Source organism: Oryctolagus cuniculus, chromosome 11 (assembly GCF_964237555.1).
Source record: "Oryctolagus cuniculus chromosome 11, mOryCun1.1, whole genome shotgun sequence".
NCBI lineage: Eukaryota > Metazoa > Chordata > Mammalia > Lagomorpha > Leporidae > Oryctolagus > Oryctolagus cuniculus.
The window spans coordinates 87,965,383-87,988,116 of NC_091442.1; the positions used below are offsets into that span (position 1 = coordinate 87,965,383).

The window sequence follows — 22,734 nt, forward strand, 5'->3', positions numbered from 1 at the left end:
CTTATTACTATATTTACCAATTGACTCAGAAGCTCAAAGTAAACAACTACTTCATGAAAAAACTCTTTTAGTTTCTTTTCTGCAAATTTCATTGTTAGTGAACTATTTCCATTAAAGTTTTACCCCTGAGATGAGTAAGAAATCTATCCTAACCCTCTTCTTCTAGTTTATGTAAACATATGAAACATTCAAAAATGTATTTTGTCCTGCCCATTCATTATTCAATACAAACTTATTTTAGATTATTAATTCAGCAAAGTTATAAGAAATATGTATGTAATTTTTAATTTTAAAAATCATAAATAAAAATAGCCACAATACTGTTGATTTCCAAGGAATAACTGGTATTTATTGGTACATCTCACACTAGCCATTTGATAAATGACTGGTGGCTCATTTTTCTCCTCAAAAATATCCAACTGTTCTTTCTTGGTGATTTATTAATGACAAATTCATTTTACCCTGTGTCTTTTTGAGATAACTTATTATTAGTTGTGTGCTAAAAAAAATTGGAAGCTTTGAAATACTGAAATTTTAATCATTTTAAAGATAAATACAAATAAATACTATGTTGTTCTAGCTGCCTTTTCCTTCTGCCTCTGATTTTGTAAATTCCTTTTAAAGTCATCAGGACTTTGTGAGTTGAATGCTATGTGGTAGTCACCCCACTCAATGAGTAATTCCAAACCCTTAACAATAGTGAGACTTCCTTGCAGTTCTGCGGATATGGAATCCAGTACAGCAAATCAAGTTAGTTTGATAAACTCTTCTATTGCTTTGATGTATGTTTCTACCCATCTTCAAGAGTATCAGAAAACATTCTTTGCTGTTTTGAGAATAAAGTTTCTGAAACTGCTGGGCAAGTTCAAATATCATTATTTAAGAATTCATTCAGCCAATATCTAAAAATAATTCTTTCCTATTTATGTTCAAGAAGCTTTGCAAGAATAATTTTTTGTTTCTGAGATAGTTGTCTGAAGTAGCCTCTATTAATGAGGAAAAGACTATCTTGTATTTTCCATATGATTGTCTCTCTGGAAACACAGATCTTTGTTTTTAATTCTTCTAATTGAGGGTGGGTTTTTTTTAAGTTGAGTACATTTTTAGGAAGTCAGTATTAATAACTCTACCAGAGGAATAATAAAGAATATATATTCAGACTTTAAAATTACTGTTGTAATGGTACCGATTAAACACAATTAGGCCTAAATTAAACCTCTTTATATCAGTCACAAGGGGGCACGGTAGGGCAACAAATGAACAAGGACAGCCAGTTGTCCACTTCAGCACATTTAACCCAACATTTGAGTTAGTGTTAAGCATGACCTGTTAGTTAAAAATCTGAAATGGCGATTGTATAATTTTATGGAAATTGTTACTCCAATTATATGATTGTGGACCCAATTACATTTTACTACTGTGAAAGGTTTTGTGTCTCTGTTAATGCTTTTGTTTCATCAAAATAATACTAGATTTAAAAAAAGAAACAATTTTTCTTTAAAATTTGAATGCTAAAATGCAAAATTTATTGATGATTTTTTAAAGATTATTTATTTTGAAAATTAGAAATAGAAAGAGATGGACAGAGAGAGAGGGAGAGAGAGAATCTTCCATCTTCTGGTTCACTCCCTAGATGGTTGCATCGGCCAATCTGAAGCCAGGAGCTAGGAGCTTCAGCTGAATCTCCTACATGTGTGGCAAGCGCCCAAACACTTGGGCCATCTTCTGTTGCCTTTCCTAAGCCATTAGCAGGGTGCTGGATTGGAGGTGAAGCAGCCAGACTCCGGAGCCCACGTGGGAGGCCGGTGTTGGTGTGGCGGGCTGCGGCTTTACCTGCTATTCCACAACTCCAGCCCCGAAAGATGAGGTTTATATTCTCTTCGCTCTTTTCCTCTGTTGTTTTTCACAGAAAATAAATATATTAGAAACATTCAAGAAGTTATTAAGGTTGGCAAATATGAAAAAGAAAGTCAGAGGGATCCTCTCCAATGATTCTGTTTCATTTATCTTCTGTTTGGTTCATTATGTAGCACTTACTTATAGATCATTTTTGTTGCAATGAGTAAATTATTTAAGACTTAGATTCTAGCCAGCACCGCGGCTCACTAGGCTAATCCTCCGCCTGCGGTGCTGGCACTCTGGGTTCTAGTCCCGGTTGGGGCGCCGGTTCTATCCCGGTTTCTCCCCTTCCAGTCCAGCTCTCTGCTGTGGCCTGGGAAGGCAGTGGAGGATGGCCCAAGTGCTTGGGCCCTGCACCTGCATGGGAGACCAGGAGAAACACCTGGCTCCTGGCTTCGGATGGGGGCAGCGTGCCGGCCGTTTGGGGGGTAAACCAATGGAAGGAAGACCTTTCTCTCTGTTTCTCTCTCTTACTGTGTAACTCTGCCTGTCAAAAAAATAAAATAAAAATAAAAATTAAAAAAAGACTTAGATTCTGCAGTACTTTACAATTTAATAATTTGTCTGTGTTATATTATCAATTTACTTGACTATATCCAAAATAATGACTATTATTTTAAATTTTTATTCATTAATTAACACGATGTTTTAAATATTTAAATTTGGTTAAATTTATTTTAAATTTCCAGTAATTAAAATATATTTTTTGGAAATGGAAATACAATTTTATTCATTTTGGTGCAAAAATATTGAAATCCATTCATTTTTTTTTTAATAATACATGTTTTCCTGTATTGCTTTATAGGCCCCTCTAAGTCCTCTATGGAGGTAATTTCTTACCCAACTTGCAAAATTTAAAATTTCCAGCCACTAGGGGGCAATATTGTCCATAAAACTGGTGGGAGACTTGTTCAGTGGGTGTAGGGAGAAAGGCAAGATACTCAGAGAACAGTAACTGTTAAATGAAAGATGTTATGTCCTTCAGTCTAACAAAACAGTGATCTTCAAGAAAGCGGGGCATAAACAAATAAATGGTGAATAGGAACTTTAATTCAAATTTCTTCTATAAAAAAATCTCAGGGCAATTTGCTCTATAGGGAGCACGTAATATTTCTGGTGTGTGTCATATATCTTTTCATTAACCAAGGGATGTGAGTCCACAATATTTTATTTAAGGTGAGAAATAAAAGAAAGTGGAGTGTAATGGAATAAATAACAGAGAGGAAAATTCTGTTGAGGAAGCTGATTAATGAAGCAAGGGACTGAGCAAACATGTGGTGTGGGCAGCTATTAGGAGAGACAGTATTCAGGACTTCTGTTAGTATAAGCAAGTCCATCTGTTTTAAAGGGCAGGAGGAGGAGGAGGAGAAGACCAGGGAGCGAGGAACTGATTGGAAACCACAGAATGAAAACTAAAATTGTGAGGTGTTATCATGATTTGCTCAGTTTATGTTTGGGTTAGAGTTGTTGTTTTTCCTAGTCAGTAATTGCTATTTCCCTCATGATTGATGTAAGCTACAACTAGTAATGACTGGTCTTGTCTTGTGGATTTTGTTTGTTTGCTTGTTTTTGCTGTTGCATCATGGAGCAAAGTAATTTCAGAATTTGGTGACTTGCATTGGAATCTAGTAGATACCCAGGGAAGCTTAGAATCCTGAAGATGATGCAATGAAGAACGTCGTATGTAGGGTGAGAATTACAGGTTTATTGAAAACATGCAGGGTCAATGACCTAAGCATAGTGAGCAGAATTGGTAGCAAGACTAAGATGAGCTGGATAGAGAAAGGGAGTGGGTGTGTGTGTGTGTGGGGGGGGTGATGTGAAGCACTCACCAGAGAGGATGAGGCCAGGATGTCGAGATTTTTATATTTTGTATATTTTATTTACAGTTTTTATATGTTTATCACACCTGTGCATATAAAATTTAGAATTCATAGTTAAAAGAGTTAAGATGAAGCAAACAAGGTTAATTTAATTGTGAGGGTAGAACCACAAGTGGAAATAAGAATCATCTTGCAGCTGATTTTGACACCTAACATAGTGTCAAACACATTCAGATTATTCAGTATATGTTTGCTGATTTTATTTCCATGAGGAAAATAGCTTGAGACTATCTTGGTCATATTTAATCACAGCAATAATTAACCCAGGTAGAAAAGTTAAGATAAGCTAACTGTGTATATACATTAAGCAGTTCATGAGCAATAGCAAAGCAATCAGCTTGTAAAATGGTAATACATTTAATGAATATTAAAAGGGAAGAATCCATGGGAACTGTATTAACAAAACTCTAGCAAACTGGAGTTTATTCAAGATGTATGTTGTTTACCTTGCTTATTTCCAAAAAGAATTCACAAGAATATTTTATCAATTTATTATTTATTTTATTATTTTATTTACATTCACAACAACATTTTATCAAATGTTATTTCTACGCTTTCAGCAAACCAGTAATAAAATCCATTAAGTAATTAATACTTGAGGGCTGAGTCTACTTGTTCCCACACTGAATTTGAGGAACCTGTTATCATGCCTCGTACCTGGTAGATATTTAATAAATAGCTATTAACTGACTCCACAATATATTATAATAAATTAACTAATATCCATTTGACAATGTATGTAGTGTGACTATGTGTGTTTATTTTAGTGATTTAAATATGTGTTTGGGGAGGAAAATTTTAAATTAATAAATGGTACTCCTCATAAGATGATGAAAATTAGGTCACCATTAAACACTAAAATGACATTTCTTTTACAGCACTACTGTACTTGTCAACTACAGAAAATGAGCAGTAATAACCAGATTTTATGTAAAAATAATGATAAAATATACAGTAGGCTTAAATTAAAATTATAGGAACTAAACAGGATTATTAATGGATGAAATAATTTCATGGATATTCTTATGCTTATCTAAAATTATGTTACTAAAATGAAATCATGGGTATAAAACATGAAGTATAATAGAGCCACATGCATAATAGGAACTTGCTTTACTTATCTATGGGTTACGTGAAGTATTTTTCAAAGCTGCGTTTAATAGCCACTGCCTTGATTTTTTAAGCATTTTTATACTCAATTTAGACTTGCTATTGATCACAGAGTAAACTTAAGAGTACAAAACTGACTCTGTAGTGCTCTAAAGGTAATACAACCTGTACTTAAAAATCCTTATCTCCTGGCTTTCTTACTGGATTGTGTATTTTTGAGGGGGCAAAACAGTGGTGTTTCCAGGAACTGTCAAATCAAGTGATTATTTTTTTTCTCTCATCTAAAATTTCTGTTTCTTATCTTATGCCTTTGCAATTTCAATTAATTTATGTCTTAATCAGTTTAAAATGATGTAATCAGAATGTTTTTAGCTAAAAGGATATTGAAATTTACTATTCATTCTGGGGGCTTGTGAAATAAAATTATTTTAAGTAAATTGATCTGGACACTTCTTATAAATAGTTTGAATGTATTGTTTGACTTCAATGATAGTTATGAGGAAAGTACAATTGTTATACTTACTTTACATGATAAGAAACCAAGTCAAGGAGAGATTATTATTTGTGGAAAGAAATGCCAGAGAACTTAAAACAAAATCCATAGTTTTTATTTAGTGTGCTTCATTGCATAAAATGGAGCCAACTGTGGATCTATGTTTCTTACGTATCTCAGCTTATTTTTTGTAGGATTTAAGGTTTTCTATGTGAATATTATAGGTCAGAAATACTCTCATCCTTTAACTTGTAATTATATGCCCGTTAGCTGTCATAAATTATTGAGCACCTCTATTTACTGTTGACGTGGGCTTAATACTTTACCCATGATCTTTTTAATTCTCACAGTAAAACTTCAAAGTCAATGTTATTTCTGTTGGTCAGAGGTGAAGGCAAAGGGTACAACCAGTTTGTCCAGAGTCACACAGCTAGTAAAAGTTAGAACTGGGATCTTTCCTAGGTCTGTTGAATTGTAATGTCGTTGCTCAGAAAAATGTAGATAAATAGAAAGGTAAGAAGAACAGGAACATAGCAAGACTGTTGTAAGGCACGCCAGCAGGTTATCAGCTGCCATGGAGTTTGTAAGCCTGTGATAACCTGTCTGCCCTGATTAGGTAACACTTCTTCTGACAGAGCAATATTGTCTTGTAAATAACTCGGATAATAGATAAAAACTGAAATTAACATACACAAATGTTGTGGCATTATTGATAATCCATACTGAATTCATCTAGAAACATCTAATAATTAAAACACCTTATATCACAAATGCTTATAGGATGTACCCAAATATTAACCATTGTTTTCTGAAACCTTGAGAAATATCTCTGGGGAACATGTAAATCATAACATAGTAATGATAAATTATTATGAGGAGGCTAATGGAAATCATCAGGTCCTTCATGCTAGAGAATAACTGTAAATATAGTTTATTGTGCTTCTCTAATTCACAGTGTAAAATCATGCAAGTGTAGGATTTAATCTAAATATGTAATCTTATATTTATACCCATTTAACTTTCATTTTTGCATTCTGCATATTCATTTCTATTATACTAGATATTAATAAAAGATTCTTAAATTCCCTTACTTTTGCAATCTGATATAAGATACTTAGAAAATGTATGCCACCTAGAATTGTGGTTACTCTACATATATAACTTTCTACTCTTTATTTGACTTCCAGTACTTCCATCACTATCTTCTTTTCTCATTGTTTTTCTGTAAGTATAGTCTCTTTTTTCTTTGTCTTAATACATCAATACCAAATCCCTGTTTTCACATTTCATGAAGCCATTCATTACCAATAAAAATTATGGAGCTCTACATTAGCCATCATCCTATTTGTTTTATAAAATCGTCACTATGTTCTTAAAATTATATACATGAAATACATGAAATCTGTTTTATTTATGTAAAAAATCAATTAAAAATTTTATATTTTTATATTTTACCTTTAAAATATAGAAAATTTTGTCTTTGTTATAAAAACCAATATATTTTAATGAAAGATAACTCAATATATTTTATGTTATACTAATAAAATCTTTTTCTATCTGTTCTTTATCCCACAGCTCTTTGCTTGTAATATATCAATGTCTCCACACTTTAGAGATAAAAACTGTGTATAGTTTTCCCTTTAACTATAACTTTTACTTAAACAGTTATGCAAATTGAGCATTGGCTATATGTTTAATCAGATAACTGAACATAAAGTTCAGAATAACATGATCATCAATTTTATAGAGCTTTTAGAGTAGATATTACTTTAAATACCACCATAAAGGAAATATTATGGTCATTTCAGAGAAGGAATGACCAAAGCTGAACTTTCCTGTTATTGTTCTCTTTTTGTCTAGATCCCACTGTGCGTCTAACATTATTCAAAAGCAATGAAAATAAAGTTTCTGTTACAAAGTCACCAAAGAAGGCAAGGCCCAGAAGAGTTGGTTACTTTCAAGGTATGATTTACCAAGAGATAAATATAAAGCTTAAAAGATAAGACAGAAAATTATACATAATTTTTTAATCCTCAATAAATCCTAAAGTACATATTTGAAAAATTAAGTATAACGTGTGCTTGAATAAAGTCAAAATATGGCTCTTAGAATTAAAATACTAATTTAGTATACTGATACATTGGCATAGAAATTTAGTGCTTATATCAGTGGCTATATAAATTCCTTATTTTATATGAAATTAATATAATTGCTATTAATATTATTTAAATTTAAGTGACAGATAATATCAGTTGAACTGATCACATGTTTAAATGATATTTCAATATACTTAGTTGACTGCCAATATATACAAATTGCATTAAACACTAAAATTACATACTGGAACTTAAAATTTTTATTTTAATTTTTTTTTAGTTTTTAACAGTTTCAATATAGTTCATAGAAAAAATTCTAAGAATATAATGATACTCCCTTTCTTCCTACCTCCCTCTCCTACTCTCTCTCTCACACCCACCTCCCTATCCATATCCTATCCTCTCTCCTTTACTTTTATTTTATTTTATTTTATTTTATTTTATTTTATTTATTTGACAGAATTAGACAGTGAGAGAGAGACAGAGAGAAAGGTCTTCCCTCCGTTGGTTCAACCCCCAGATGTCCGCCATGGCCGGAGCTATGCCAATCCAAAGCCAGGAGCCAGGTGCCTCCTCCTGGTCTCCCATGCAGGTGCAGGCGCCCAAGCACCCAGGCCATCCTCCACTGCCTTCCCTGGCCACAGCAGAGAGCTGGACCGGAAGCGGAGCAACCGGGACTAGAACCAGGTGCCCATATAGGATGCCGTCGCCGCAGGCGGAGGATTAACCTAATGAGCCATGGCACCAGACCCTCCTTTACTTTTATTTAAAAGGCAGAGCTACAGAGAGGCATAGGCAGAGAAAGAGGGAGGGAGAGAGATCTCTCTGCTGGTTCACTCCCCAGATGGCCACAATGGCTGCAGTTGTACCAGTCTGAAGCGAGGAGCCAGGAGCTTCCTCCAGGTTTCCCACGTGGGTGCATGACCCAAGGTCTTGGGTATCTTCTACTGCTTTCCCAGGCCATAGCAGAGAGCTGGATCAGTAGTGGAGTAGCCAGGACTTGAACCAGCACCCATATGGGATGGCAGCACTGCTGGCAGCAACTTTACCCTCTATGCCATACACCAGCCCCTCTCCTTTAATTTTGAGATAATATAACTTTATATTAGAGTCAAGGGCTTAATGCTTCATTAAATAAATAGTTCAACAGTGAAAACCAAGAAGATCCTAGCTTAGCAGAAATATAGGCAAGGGCTATAAGTAATAATCAAATGGAAATATGACAGTTTCATTCATATACAGCAAATTCAAAATAATCACAGGTCATTAAAACTATAGTAGTAAATATTTTAGCGTATTTGAGGACTGAAGCAGGCTCAGTTCACTTTCAGGTGAGCGACTTACACATCTAGATGTAAGATTATTTTCTTTATTTCATCATTTAAATGAACTATGGACCTATAAGAAATATTTAAATGTTATTGAGGAGCAAATGTGACTTCAACACGCTTACCATTATCCTTTTTCATGATGAAATGTTTATGATTTTACCTGCAACTGAACTAAGATTGCCAATGAAAAATAGAATAGAAAAATAGGAGGCAAGTATATTTGAATGGAGAGGGACTATTGAGAATTTTCAGGGGCAGGTATTGTGGTATGATGGTTAAGCTACTGCTTGGGATGGTACATTTCCTAACGTGTTGCCTGACTTCAAGTCCCACCTCTGCTTCCAGTGCAGCATCCTGCCTGTGTGTACCCTGGGAAGCAGCAGGTAAGGCCGTATGTACTTGGGTTCATGCCATCCACGTGAGACACCTTGATTGAGTTACAGGCTCCTGGTTTCCACCTGACCCAGCTTTGGATATTACAGGCATTTGAGGAGTGAACTATTGGATAAAAGTTATCTGTCTCTGTTTCTGTCTCTCCACCTCTCCCTGTGTGGCACTCTTTCTTTCAAATATAAATAAATTTAAAAACATTAAAAATTTATGAGGATTCTCAATATTTTATCTTCTGTAAATATGAAATAACTCCTAAAGTGACTGCATGTTCATAGCATGATTGAAAAATAGATACCTTTAATTTACATTTCTTTTTAGTAATACCTCAAGCTAGATGAAAATTTGATAGTCACCAAATTTATGCTTTTTGGAGATACCTACCAAAGTATGAAGGAATGGAACATATAGATTCTGAAATTTTCTTTAAAGGACAAAACAATAAACACAGACACAGAAATATAGATAAAACAAATTTAGCAAATTATTGACATTATTAGATCAGTAGATAATGATATGTCATGATTTCTTTTTCCATTCTATATTTTTAATATATTTTTATTTATTTTAAAAGCAGAGAGATAGAGACAGACCGACCTTTCATCCACTAGTCCACTCCCTAAATGTCAGCAACAGCTGACACTGGGCCAGGCCAAAGCTAGGAGCCCAGAACTCAATCTCAGTATCCCATGTGGGCAGCATAAACTCTGGTTGAGAAGTGACTCTAATCCATGTACTCCAATATGGGATGCAGGCATTCCAAGCAGCACCTTAACAGATGCACCAAATGCCTGCTCCTATGTTTTTAAAAATATTTATTTGAAAGGGAGTGAGACAGAGAGAGGAAGATCGTCTGTGCTCTGGCTGATTCTCCAGATGCCCACAGCAAGGGTCGGGCTAGTCCCAAACCAAGAGCTCAGAACTCAAAATGGACCTGCCACATGGATGAAAGGAACCCAAGTAGTTGAGGCATCATCTGCTGCCTCCCGGGGTGCTCATTAGCAGGAAACTGAATCAGAAGCAAGGTTCTCTCCACATGGAATGTGCGCATCCCAAGAGGTGACTTAATTGGTGAAGAGCATGTCTGATGTGTATTTATTTTTGATACTTAAAATTTTTCTTAGTAAAACATGAACAAATTTAGTGATCATTAAAAATATCAGAACTCAATATTATTTCAAAAAATACTTATAGATTAATATTTTAATAGAATTGAAATATATTTCCAATATAAAATAAGACTTGGATTTTATTCAAGGTTAATTTCCCAATTACAATATTAATTTCACTATTTCACTGTTTTCAAGAGGAAGAGTAGAAATTCTGCTAAAATCAGTGGTGGCTCCAGAGGTGTTGTATGTTAAATAGGAACATTATTGCTTTAGTGAGGAAATGCATAGGAAGAAAGATAATGGGAAGGTACTATTTATTTATTATTTATTTATTTATAAGGCAGCACATATAAGAGTGACAGATCAGTCTTCCATCCACTGGTTCATTCCCCAAATAGCCACAACAGCCAGGGCGTGGCCAGGTAGAAGCTAGTGACTCCACTAGGGTCTCGCACATGGAAAGCAGAGACCCAAGTACTCAGGCCATCAGCTGCTACCTCCCAGGTGAACATGCAGGGAGCTGGATCCAAAGCAGAGCAACTGGATTTCAAACTGGCACTCTCATATGGGATGCTCACATCTCAACCAGTGATTCAACCACAATGACAGCCCCTGTTTTTGCCCTTTAATTTAGTATACATCTCAGAGTCAGCAAGTAGAAATCTAGGAGCCAGTGTTGTGGTGTAGCAATTTAAACCACCACTTACATGCACAGCATCCCATTTTGGAATGCTGGTTTGAGTCTAGGCTACTCCAGGTCTGATCCAGCTCCCCACTATCGTGCCTGTTAAAGCAAGGGAGGAGGCTCAAGTACTTGGGCTACTGCCACCCATGCGGGAAACCTGGATGTTGTTCCTGGTTCCTGGCTTTGGCCTGGTTCATCCTTAGCTCTTGCAGCCATTTGGGAAGTGGCCCAATAGATGGAATATCTATCTCTCCCTCACAGGTTGTTGTACTGCCTTTCAAAGAAAGAAATCTTTCAAAATAAGAAAGGAGAAACCTAGCATGTTTTTTTAAAGATTTTTTTATCTATTTGAAAGGCAGAGTTGCAGAGAGGCAGAGGCAGAGAGAGAGATTGAGAAAGAGAGGTCTTCCATCCACTGGTTCACTCCCCAGATGGCCACAAGGGCTGAAGCTGGGCGGATCCAAAGCTAGGAGCCAGGAGCTTCTTTCAGTTCTCCCACTTGGGTGCAGGGGCCCAAGGACTTGGGCCATCTTCCACTGCTTTCCCAGGCCATAGCAGAAAACTGGGTTGGAAGTGGAGCAGCTAGGACATGAACCGGTGCCCATATGGGCTGCTGGCACTGCAGGCAACAGCTTTACCTGCTATGCCACAGCACTGGTCCCTAGCATGTTCTTTTGAATTCTCCTTTTCTGTGAAAGGTGAAGATATGTTAACAATAAGAATAGTGTATTTGGCTATGGCATGTTTATTAAATTATATGCAAATATAGTTTAGGAAAAGTTTAAAATAGTAATTGAGAAAACTAGCCTGTAGAACATGAAAGATTTCCACATATTCTTTATGATATAACGTTTTGAGTTTTTGTTGTCTTTCCCTTAAGTTAAATGTATTTAGTGTTCTCTCTTTCGCTTTCTCTCTCTCTCTCTCTCTCTCTCTCCTTTCCTCTCCTAACCTCTCCTCTCCTCTTTTCTTTTCCCTCCCATCCCCTCTTCTCCCCTCTCCCCTCTCCATTCTCCTCACTCACTTACACCAGCGCACACACACACACACTCACACCAGTGCCACACAAGTGTCTTTGAATTTCATTATTTCACTGGATGAGCTTTATTTACATACCAAATTTTCTAATGAGTTTTAATTATTTTTCCTTTAACAATAGGCATAGCTAAAATGATTTTACATGGAAGAACTATTTTTACCCAATTAATATGTTTATCTTTTTCTCTATGTAAAGAGGAAGAGAGAGGCAAGAAAATTTGCTCCCATTCTATTTGTGTGTCTGTGGCTTTTTAATTATATCTATATAAAAGGAACAAATGTCATGTATTGCATACATACAGTTTTAAGAACATAATGATACTCCCCACCCTATCCTCCCTCCTTCACTTACTCCCACTGTCCCTCCTCCTACCTTTCTTATTTTTCTTTTAATTTTTGCAATGACATACTTTGTTTACTTAATAATCATAAACTTAATCCTCCAATAAATAAAGAACTCAAGAAGTATTAAGTAGTAAAACCACTGTTCCTCAGGAGTATAGACAAGAGCTATAAATAATACTCAAATCTCAAAAATTCAGTTTCACTCATATACATTACATTATTTTGTACTCTGTATATTAGTTACCACAAATCAGGAGAAATGTTCTATTTGTCTTTTGAGAACTGGCTTATTTACCTCCTCAACTCCAATTCATTTTCTGATGCCTCAAAAGACAGCTTTCAGGTTGGAGCCTGACAAACCCTGCTGTCCAGAAGAAAGTGCGTTTTGAAACCAGCTCTTTTGAAATATAATTTACCTGTTATACAATACATCCTTTTCACAGTAAAATTCGGTGAGTTTCCGTGTATGCAGAGTTGTATAAGTGTCATCACAGTCTAATTGTAGAACTTAAAAAGATTTTTTGCCTAAAGAAAAAAAAATAAAAAAATTAAGAGTTTGGCATTTGACCTCCCACAAATGAGGGAAATCAAAATAAAATTTTGCTATAGGTTCAGCTTGAATGAGTTCAGGTGGAGTTGTATCTCAGTACAACAATATGCCAGCATTGTCTTATCATTTCTTCTACTTTGTTAAATATAGTTCATGGTATTATTTGACTAGTGCTTTAAATAATTCCATTTATTTTGACTAACACTGTGTGATTTAAAAAAAAAACCTAAATTTAAAAAATCTTTTCCACTATGAGATGTTGACTATGTAAATTTTCCAAGCTAGCCGGCGCCGTGGCTCAATAGGCTAATCCTCCACCTTGCGGCGCCGGCACACCGGGTTCTAGTCCCGGTTGGGGCGCCGGATTCTGTCCCGGTTGCCCCTCTTCCAGGCCAGCTCTCTGCTATGGCCAGGGAGTGCAGTGGAGGATGGCCCAGGTGCTTGGGCCCTGCACCCCATGGGAGACCAGGAAAAAGCACCTGGATCCTGGTTTCTGCCATCGGATCAGCGCGGTGCGCCGGCTGCAGCGGCGGCCATTGGAGGGTGAACCAACGGCAAAAGGAAGACCTTTCTCTCTCTGTCTCTCTCTCTCTCACTGTCCACTCTGCCTGTCAAAAAAAAAAAAAAAAAAAAAAAAAAAAAAAAAAAAATTTCCAAGCTAAACCAAGACAGGTACATGATTAAATTAATCTAAATAAATAAATTGTACTAAAGTGCTTTTATTATTTGCTGACTTTTGTTAAGATGTTACTAGCAAGGCAGAGAGTATAGTGGAGATACTCTATTTTTGTTAGTCTAGAAGAAATATATCTGGTAGGAAATATGAAATTAACTAGTATCAACTAAAACGTACTACAGTAGTGCATGTTTTTAAATATACTGTTCAATTTTGCCATAGTCATGAAATATTTACAATTTTTGTCTACCTACAAGATTAAGACTTTTAACATAAGTAAGCACAGATGAGGAACTTTAGACCACATTTCTTCCCATTTTAACCTCAGATATGTGCCATGTGTCAGATATGAGTCATTCCATATTAAGACAAGACTGAGAGGGGCAGGTGCTGTTCGTAGCTACCGCCTGCAGGGCTGGCGTACCATATCGGTGCTGGTTCAAGTCCAGGCTGCTCCTCTTCAAAACCAGCTCTGCTAATGCACCTGGGAAAGCAGTGGAGGATGGCCCAAGTGCTTGGGCCCCTGCACCCATGTGGTAGATCTGGATGAAGCTCCTGGCTCCTGGCCTTGGCCTGGCCCAGCCATGGCCATTGTGACTATTTGGGGAGTCAACCAGAAGAACTCTCTCTCTCTCTCTCTCTCTTTCTCTCTCTCTTTCTCTCTCTTTCTCTCTCTCTTTCTCTCTCTCCCCTCTTCCTTTCCTCCCTCCCTCCCTCCTCTGACTTTCAAATAAATAAATAAATCTTTAAAAAGAGTAGATTGATAACCTGCAAGCTCTAAAAATTGAACATCAGCTTACTTTGTTTATATTAATTTAATCATGTACCTGTCTTGGTTTAGCTTTATAAACTATAATTGCTACCTAGGCTTTAATACTCAAACTTACCTTAGAACTTGAAACACTTTCTTGATTACTACTTTAAAGATCTCCAACCAAGTTTCCCTTTTCTGTTTTATGTAGTCAATTTGTATCCTTGGTACTACTCTTTTGTTTCCATCACTTGGGTCTGAGGAAGTGTAGCATCACAGATGAAAGTATAGACTCCACAGTGAATCTGGCACAGCTTGACTCTTGTTTTTAAGTCCTTGTTCAATTACATTGTTGGATTGATTTCTAAAAAGTAGAATTAGTAAATCAATGCATGTGTATTTCAATTTTGAAAGTGTATCATTAAACTGTTTTGAAAAAGATATTTACAATTTTAATAAGTAGAAAGGGTGCATGGAGTGCCAATTTTGCTTCTCCCTCAGTGATATTCCTTAGTGTTACTCATTTGTTTTTCTTGTTATTTTGATTGACAAATCATTTTATATGTTTCATGAGGAAAATATTGTAGTTTTACAACATGTACATAATACAGCGTGATTAAATTAAGATAATTGATATATCGCTTCACTTTACAAATCATTTTTATGATGAGATATTTGAATTTTCTTGCTTTAATTTTGAAATATATAATCAATTAACTACATTAAACAATATCCAATAGATCTTGTATTTTAATATTACTTATTTATTTATTTATTTGAAAGGCAGGGTTACAGAGAGAGGGAAAGACAGAGAGGTCTTCTATCCACTGGTTCATTCCCCAGATGGCTGCAACAGCCTGGGCTGGACCAGGCTCCCATGTGGGTACAGGGGCCTAAGCACTTTAGCTACACTTCACTGTTTTCCCAGGGAACTGGAATGGTAGTAGAGCAACCAGGACTCAAAATGGTTCCCATATGGGATGCTAGCATTGCATGGATTGTCCTTCGTCAGGTTCACTCTCCAAATGTCCTCAATGGTCCTGGCTGAAGCCAGGAGCCCAGAAGTCCATCCAGATACTCCCACATGGGTTATGGGAGCCCAAATTCTTGGGCCATCTTCTGCTGCTATTCCAGGAGCATCAGTGGATAGTTGGATCAGAAGCAGGGCAGCTGAGACTCAAACCAGTGCTCCAGAATGTGATGCCAGCATTGCAGGCTGCAGATCAACACTAGCCCTAAGTTGCTACTATAAATGAAATCATTATTTTCCCTTTCATATTGTTTGTTATGAGCTTATAGAAATAACTCGATTTTTTATGTCTATTTTGTATCCTTCAAATTTATTCAGTTTATCAGTTCTAACAGATTTTATTTGAACTCTTTAGGGTTTTCTATAAAAAAGATAATGTTTGTTAACAAATGGAAATAATTCCAGTTCTTTCTTTCCTATTTCAATGCCTGTTACTTCTTCCTTATACCTATTGATATGTTTTCTGATCTTGACTACTATGTCAAAAAGAAGTGACAAAGGTGGGCATCCTTCTCTTGTCCTTAATCTTAGAAGAAAAGCTTTCATTTTCTCCTTGTAGAGTGCGATGTTAGTATGAGTTTGTCATATATATCACCTTTGGTTAGTTGAGGTACATTCCCTGTATTCCTTGTCTATTCAGAAGTTTTATTGATGGCTGTTGCTTGTTGGCAAATGCTGTGTATGTGTGTGTGTGTGCCTTTCATTTCAATGTGATAAATCATATTTATTGGTTTCTGTATGTTGAGCCACTCCTGCATCCCATGGATAATCCCCACTTGATCATAGCAGATCAAATGTTGACTCTGCCATTAATTAGCTCTATGACCTTGCAGATATTATTTTCTGTTTCTCATTATTTTTCATCTGTGAAATTGGATACTATTAGTACCTAGTTGGGAGTATACTGAGGATTACATAAGAACTTACTTGTGAAATACTTAGAACACACAGTGTAAGTACTTAGAAAGTACTCAAAACTTGTAATCATTGGTGACCATTATTTTTAAATTAAGGATTTTTTCTTATTTACAGTTTGTAGTATTTATTATAGTTATTATTAAGTACTGTGCTTAGAGTTTTACTTGAATTCTCTAACTCAGTCCTTTTACAAGATCTGCAGAAGGTATTATAACTGGCAACACTTTACAGATGAGAAATCTGTGACATTCACAGTTTGATAAGTGACTTGCCCAAGGTTGTACAGAGAGAAAGTGGCTGAAAGGAAATGGGGATAATTCATCAAAACAAAGCTAGGAAAATTAAAACAAGATGCATAACTTGGAGAGCAAATATTATCAGGTAACCCTTTGTAATGTAATGTGCATTTGTAATGTATACAAACAGAACTAAAAATACATAGGAAAAATAAATCATTATTAAAGTAGGCAAAAAAAATCCATGAGAGACTCAAATAAATTTTGTTTGTTTTCTAATAATTTACATTAATATAAATCAGGGGATAATTTAGTGCTAGGATGGATTTATGTTCTATAATTCTCTATGCTACTTCAACTATTAATTATTATTAATATTATTCTAATCTAATATTAAGTACCAAATCTATTAGTCTCTAAGTAAAGAGGACCGTATTTTGAATCATATATTTTAATTTTCACATACTTGGGAACCTTCTTACAGCTCAAAATTCAGCACTACATTTTTGCTTCATTTATTTCTGTTTTTATTTATATGTGAATGGCTCTCCTGCTGTCATCTACTGAAACTTCTAAATTTTCTATTTCTTAAGTTAATACAAAATTCAGACTTCTGGCTTAGGACTGGGAAGGAAGACAGACAAGCCAGGAAAAAAGCTGAGTCTGGCCCGACAACTTTCTCAGTATGACAATTTTAATCTTGGCTCCTCCATTCTCTAGAACAATTTTATTTGATTTTAAAGTCAGGTTTTCTCAATTCCCAGTCTGGTGCTGTCATCACTAACATGATTCCCATTTGTCCTTTTATAAAATAGAAGAGTTACAGATACCATATGTTCTCATACATCATAGATGTTCCAATATTTTTGTATTAAATTTTTGATGATTGGTGGCATAAAAAACCTTTAATTTCTCTAATTTTACTTCAGAGCTCTCTAATCAAACCATCTTCTCTTGTGGTATTTTTTTTACATTATGATTACAAGCATTTTCTTCTGCTTTCTCTCTTGTAATGCCAGCTTAGAGCACAAAGTCACATTATGTAAATTGTTTTAAAGCAGGTCTTATATTTCCATAGCTCATATAGTACTTGCTAATGCTGCCAACTACTTCGTGTTAAGAGGTAACAAATTAAATGCCTCAAGGATATGTACAGGCAAACAAAGAATACCTGAAGGCATTCTACTAAGAAGAGATCCTCACAATCTAATTTCCACTGAGCAAAATTCAGTGTTAGTCAAAATACACATAGCTGCAAAGATGTAAAATGTGACTTGTTTATCAATATGTCAGTTACAGCCACCATCATCTGAATTATTATTTTCCCACTAAAATTGGAGCTGCATGGATCCTTTCATATTATACTCAGCCCTTAACTTAGTTTCAGATATATAATTTGTGCTTAATACATGCTTTTCTTTTTTAAAAAATTTATTCAATTGAAAAGGAGAGTTGAAAGAGAAAGAGAAAGAGAGAAATATGATATGAATCTATCTTCCATATGCTGTTTTCACTCTCCAAGTGTCCACAACTATGGGGGACTGGGCTGGGCCGAACTAGGAGCCTGGAAGTCCATCTGGGTCTCCCCCATGGGTGCAGGTACCCAAACACTTGCTCCATCGTCCACTGCTTTCCCAGGAACATTAGCAAGGGGCTGGATCGGAAGTGAAGCATCCAGGACTGGAGCAGGAGCCCATGTGGCTCAATCTGCTGCACCACCATGCAGGCCTCAGTAAATGCTTCTTAGTGAGTAAATGAAAGCACAAACTACTCTGCCAGTAGTTTCAGATTTAGATAGGGTTACAAGGTCCTTACATAATGTCTCTGATTTAGATAGGGTTACAAGATCCTTACACAATGTCTTTGAGCATGTCTTGTCTTTACCAAACTGCACTTGCTTTGCTGTACATCCCAGGAAACCTTTTCCCTCTGCTAATTCTGGTTGTCCCACATATATATGAATCCTATAGGAAGACTTTTTGGGTCCTATTTTGGAAAACTGCTCACTGGGCTCCCATGATATTTTGAATACGCTTTATCCATGATATAATAGCCTCTCTTTTTTCTTGCCTATCCTTTATAGTTTGTATAAGGCATTGTTGCAAGTATTTTGTTTAAATAGTGAAATGCTTACAACAATCGTCATCCTTTTCAGGAGAGAAAGCATCATTATTTTTGAGGAAACATGGTAAAAATCTGTATTTGCAGGGAATTCAATAAGAGGTATGAAAATTTTATAAACCAATTTTTGTATGACCTTATTTCTCAGTGTACTGGAAGGGAAAAATGATCTTGGAAGAAAATCAGTAGCAAAACTGAATAAATGAAAGATCTCCACGAGTGAGATCCCAGTGGAAAGAATGGGTCATCAAAGAAGGAGGTACCTTTCTCTGAAGGGAGGAGAGAACTTCCACTTTGACCATGGCCTTGTCTAAAAATGATCAGAGTCAGTGAACTCAGAGGGCTTCCATAGCCTTGGCAGCTCATGACAAGAGCCTAGGGTGATTACTGATGCCATAAACAAGAGTGTCAATTTGTTAAGTCAACAACAGGAGTCACTGTGCACTTACTCCTCATGTAGGATCTTTGTCCTTAGTGTGCTGTACATTGAGATTTAATGCTATAACTAGTACTCAAACAGTATTTTTCACTTTATGTTTCTGTGTGGGAGCAAACTGTTGAAATCTTTACTTAATGTATGCTAAACTGATCTTCTGTATATAAAGAGAATTGAAAATGGATCTTGATGTGAATGGAAGGGGAGAGGGAGTGGGAAAGGGGAGGGTTGCGGGTTGGAGGGACGTTATGGGGGGGAAGCCATTGTAATCAATATTCTGTACTTTGGAAATTTATATTCATTAAATAAAAGTTAAAAAAAAAGATAAAAAAAAACTGAATAAATTTGAAAAATTGTAGCCCATTAAAGAGATACTCAGTCAGGAGCTGTTTCATTTCTTTCTTCTTCTTCTTTAATATAGTAGCTTTTAAACTGAGTATTTAAAAATTTCCATATCTTCCCGTTACACTTGCAACAAAAGCTAGACTCCATGTCATTGCCTACTTGTTAGGAAACGTCAAGCCCACTTTCTATTCCACAAGTATGATAAGCATGCTGATTCCTTGTGGCCCTTGTAATTCATCTTCTTCCTGCCTAGAAACTGCCCTTGGCACTTTCACAAATGACTCTGTCATTGTTGAGTTCTCACATCTAGTGAGAGTAAGGTTCTTTCCGGGACAACACCAACTAAAGTAACCCTTTGCTTTCTACCAAGTTCTCTTTCATAGCAACTGCGCCACTCATAACATTTACTTATTTATTAACTGTGTACTTACATATTGTGTCCACCAATAGAATACAAGTTCTATGACTGAAGAACCATGTCAATCTTGTTGATTTTTACATCCTTGGCACCTAGAGCAGTGCCAGGTACATATTCGGTACTTAATAAATAAATGCTTGAATAAGAAAGAAAGATTTATGACATTTATAATTAAAACACTCTAAGTATATCCTAGATAATATTATACCACTTGGTAATAAAATATTTGGAACCAGTTTCAATGTTCTATACAGAGACAGATGCTGCGGCATAGTGGGTGAAGCTAAGACCTACAGAACTAGCCTCCCATATGGGCGCCGGTTCGAGTCCCAGCTGCTCCACTTCTTATCTAGCTTTCTGCTATGGCCTGGGGAAGCAGTAGAAGATGGCTAAGTTCTTGGGCCCCTGAACCCACTTAGGAGACCTGGAAGAAGCCCCTGGCTTTGGATTGGCATAGCTCTGGATGTTGAGGCCATCTGGAAAGTGAACCAGTGGACGGAAGACTTTCTCTCTCTCTCTCTCTCTCTCTCTCTCTCTCTCTCTCTTTGCCTTTGTCTTGCTGTAACACTGCCTTTCAAATAAATAAATAAATTTTTAAAAATTGTATATAGAAAATTTTTGATTAGGCAGCTTGATCTAGTGATGCATAAAACATAAAAACATACTTTAAAAATATTATTCATAGGGCCGGTGCCGCGGTTCAATAGGCTAATCCTCCGCCTTGCGGTGTCGGCACACTGGGTTCTAGTCCCGGTCGGGGTGCCGGATTCTGTCCCGGTTGCTTCTCTTCCAGTCCAGCTCTCTGCTGTGGCCCAGGAGTGCAGTGGAGGATGACCCAAGTGCTTGGGCCTTGCACCCATATGGGAGACCAGGAGAGGCACCTGGCTCCTGGCTTTGGATCAGCGCAGTGCACTGGCCACAGCGCACCGGCTGCAGCAGCCATTGTGGGGTGAACCAACGGAAAAAGGACAACCTTCCTCTCTATCTCTCTCTCTCACTGTCCGCTCTGCCTGTCAAAAAAGTAATAATAAAAAATAAATAAATATTATTCATAGATAAGATGGACTTTGAGAATGACATTCTGGGTCTGAGAGCAGCCTATTAAACTCTTCTTTACCCATATTAGTTATAACTTTTTTCCATGTTTTCTTTAATTCATCCATGAGAGAATATATGTATTTATTTCAAAGCATATATATTTTTGTTCTGAATAATAATGTTTTCATAATTTTTAATTTATATAAGGTGAACAAATTTCAAGTATTTCATATATACATATTTAGGATCATAGTGATACTTCCCACACACTTTCACTTCCATGCTCCCCAGCCACCCCCCTCCTTCCTTTCTTATCCTTTCTTTAATTTTTACAATGACATTTTCATTTTATTTTATAATCATAAACTTAACTGTCCACTAAATAAAGAATTCAACAAATAGTAACAAGAAAAAAACTGTTCCTCAACAGTTAGACAAGGGCTGTGAACAATCAAATCTCAAAATGTTAATTATGCTCATATACATTACATTTTTTGCACTCTATTAACTACCACAGATCAAGGAAAACATATAATGTTTGTATTTTGGGGACAGGCTTATTTCACTGACTATAGTGGTTTCCAGTAACATCCATTTTTTTGCAAAAGACAGGATTTAATTCTTTCTTTTTTAAGATTTATTTATTTTAAAGACAGAGTTAGAGAGAGGGAGAGACACAGAGAGAGGTCTTCCATTTGCTGGTTCACTCCCTAAATGGCCATGATAACTGGATCTAGGCTGATCTGAAGCCAGGAGCCAGGAGCTTCTTCCAGGACTCCCATGTGAGACGGGGGCCCAAGTACTTGGACCATTTTCCACTGCTTTCCCGGTTATTAGAAGGGAGCTGGATTTTAAGTGGGACAGCCAGGACTCGAACTGGCTCCCATATGGGATGCTGACATTCCAAGCAGAGGCTTAACCTACTGCACCAGAGCACTGGCCCCAATTTCATTCTTTTTTTTACAGCTGAGTAGTAGTCCATAGTTAATATATACCATATTTTCTTTATCCAGTCATTGGTTTCTTGGACATCTGGGTTGATTCCATATCATATTTGTGAATTGAGCTGCAATGAACATGAGGGTACTGATAACTCTTTCATATGCTGATTTCATTTCATTTGGGTAAATTCCTAGGAGTGGATTGGCTGGGTCATATGGTAAATCTATTTTCAGGTTTCTGAGGAGTCTCTAATCTGTTTTCCATAATCGTTGTACCAGTTTACTTTCCCACCAACAGTGAAGTAGAGTACCTTTTTCCCCACATCCTCACCAGCATTTATTGTTTTTTTTTTTTTTTTTTGATATCTGAATGATAGCTATTCAACTGCGGTGAGATGAAACCTCATTGTGGTTTTTATTTGCATTTCTCTGATGGCTAGTGATCCTGAGCATTATTTTATGTGTATGTTGGCCATTTGAATTTTGTCTTTTGAAAAATATCTGTTTAAGTCCTTTGCCCATTTCTTGACTGAATTGTTTGCTTTGTTGTTGTTGACTTTCTCAAGCTGTTTATAGATCATGGATATTAATCCTTTATCAGTTGCATAGTTTGCAGTATTTTCTCCCATCAGAGTATATTTTATATATACCTCTACATACTATACAAACTTTAAGTGTATATTGTTTAAATATGTTATAAATATATATACATACTTGGCATATATATTTAATATATATCTTATATGTGTAAAGGGGTGATTACATTTACTAAATGGAAAAGAATTTTGTAGCTCTTAGAGTTCTTTTTTTAAGTGATTTATTTATTTATTTTGAAAGTCAGTTACAAAGAGAGTGGGAGAAACAGAGATAGAAACTAGAACAAAAATGCCAA

General features: G+C 36.1%; 1 protein-coding gene across 13 annotated transcripts in view; it reads left to right on the forward strand.

Annotated features, from left to right (window-relative positions):
• The window catches only part of LRRIQ1 (leucine rich repeats and IQ motif containing 1), a 239,590-nt gene that overhangs the window by 121,033 nt on the left and 95,823 nt on the right, over positions 1 to 22,734 (forward strand). For 12 of the 13 annotated variants that reach the window (XR_516764.4, XR_007919512.2, XR_007919513.2 and 9 more), the window contains exon 23: positions 7,246 to 7,347. Coding sequence is in view for 10 of the 13 variants with exons in the window: in XM_008256853.4 (XP_008255075.2) it covers positions 7,246 to 7,347 (102 nt within the window). In the remaining 3 variants the exon portion in view is untranslated. Of the gene's footprint in view, positions 1 to 7,245; positions 7,348 to 12,714; positions 12,837 to 22,734 lie in introns of those variants that run through there. The other variant, XM_070051480.1, reaches the window with a different exon arrangement.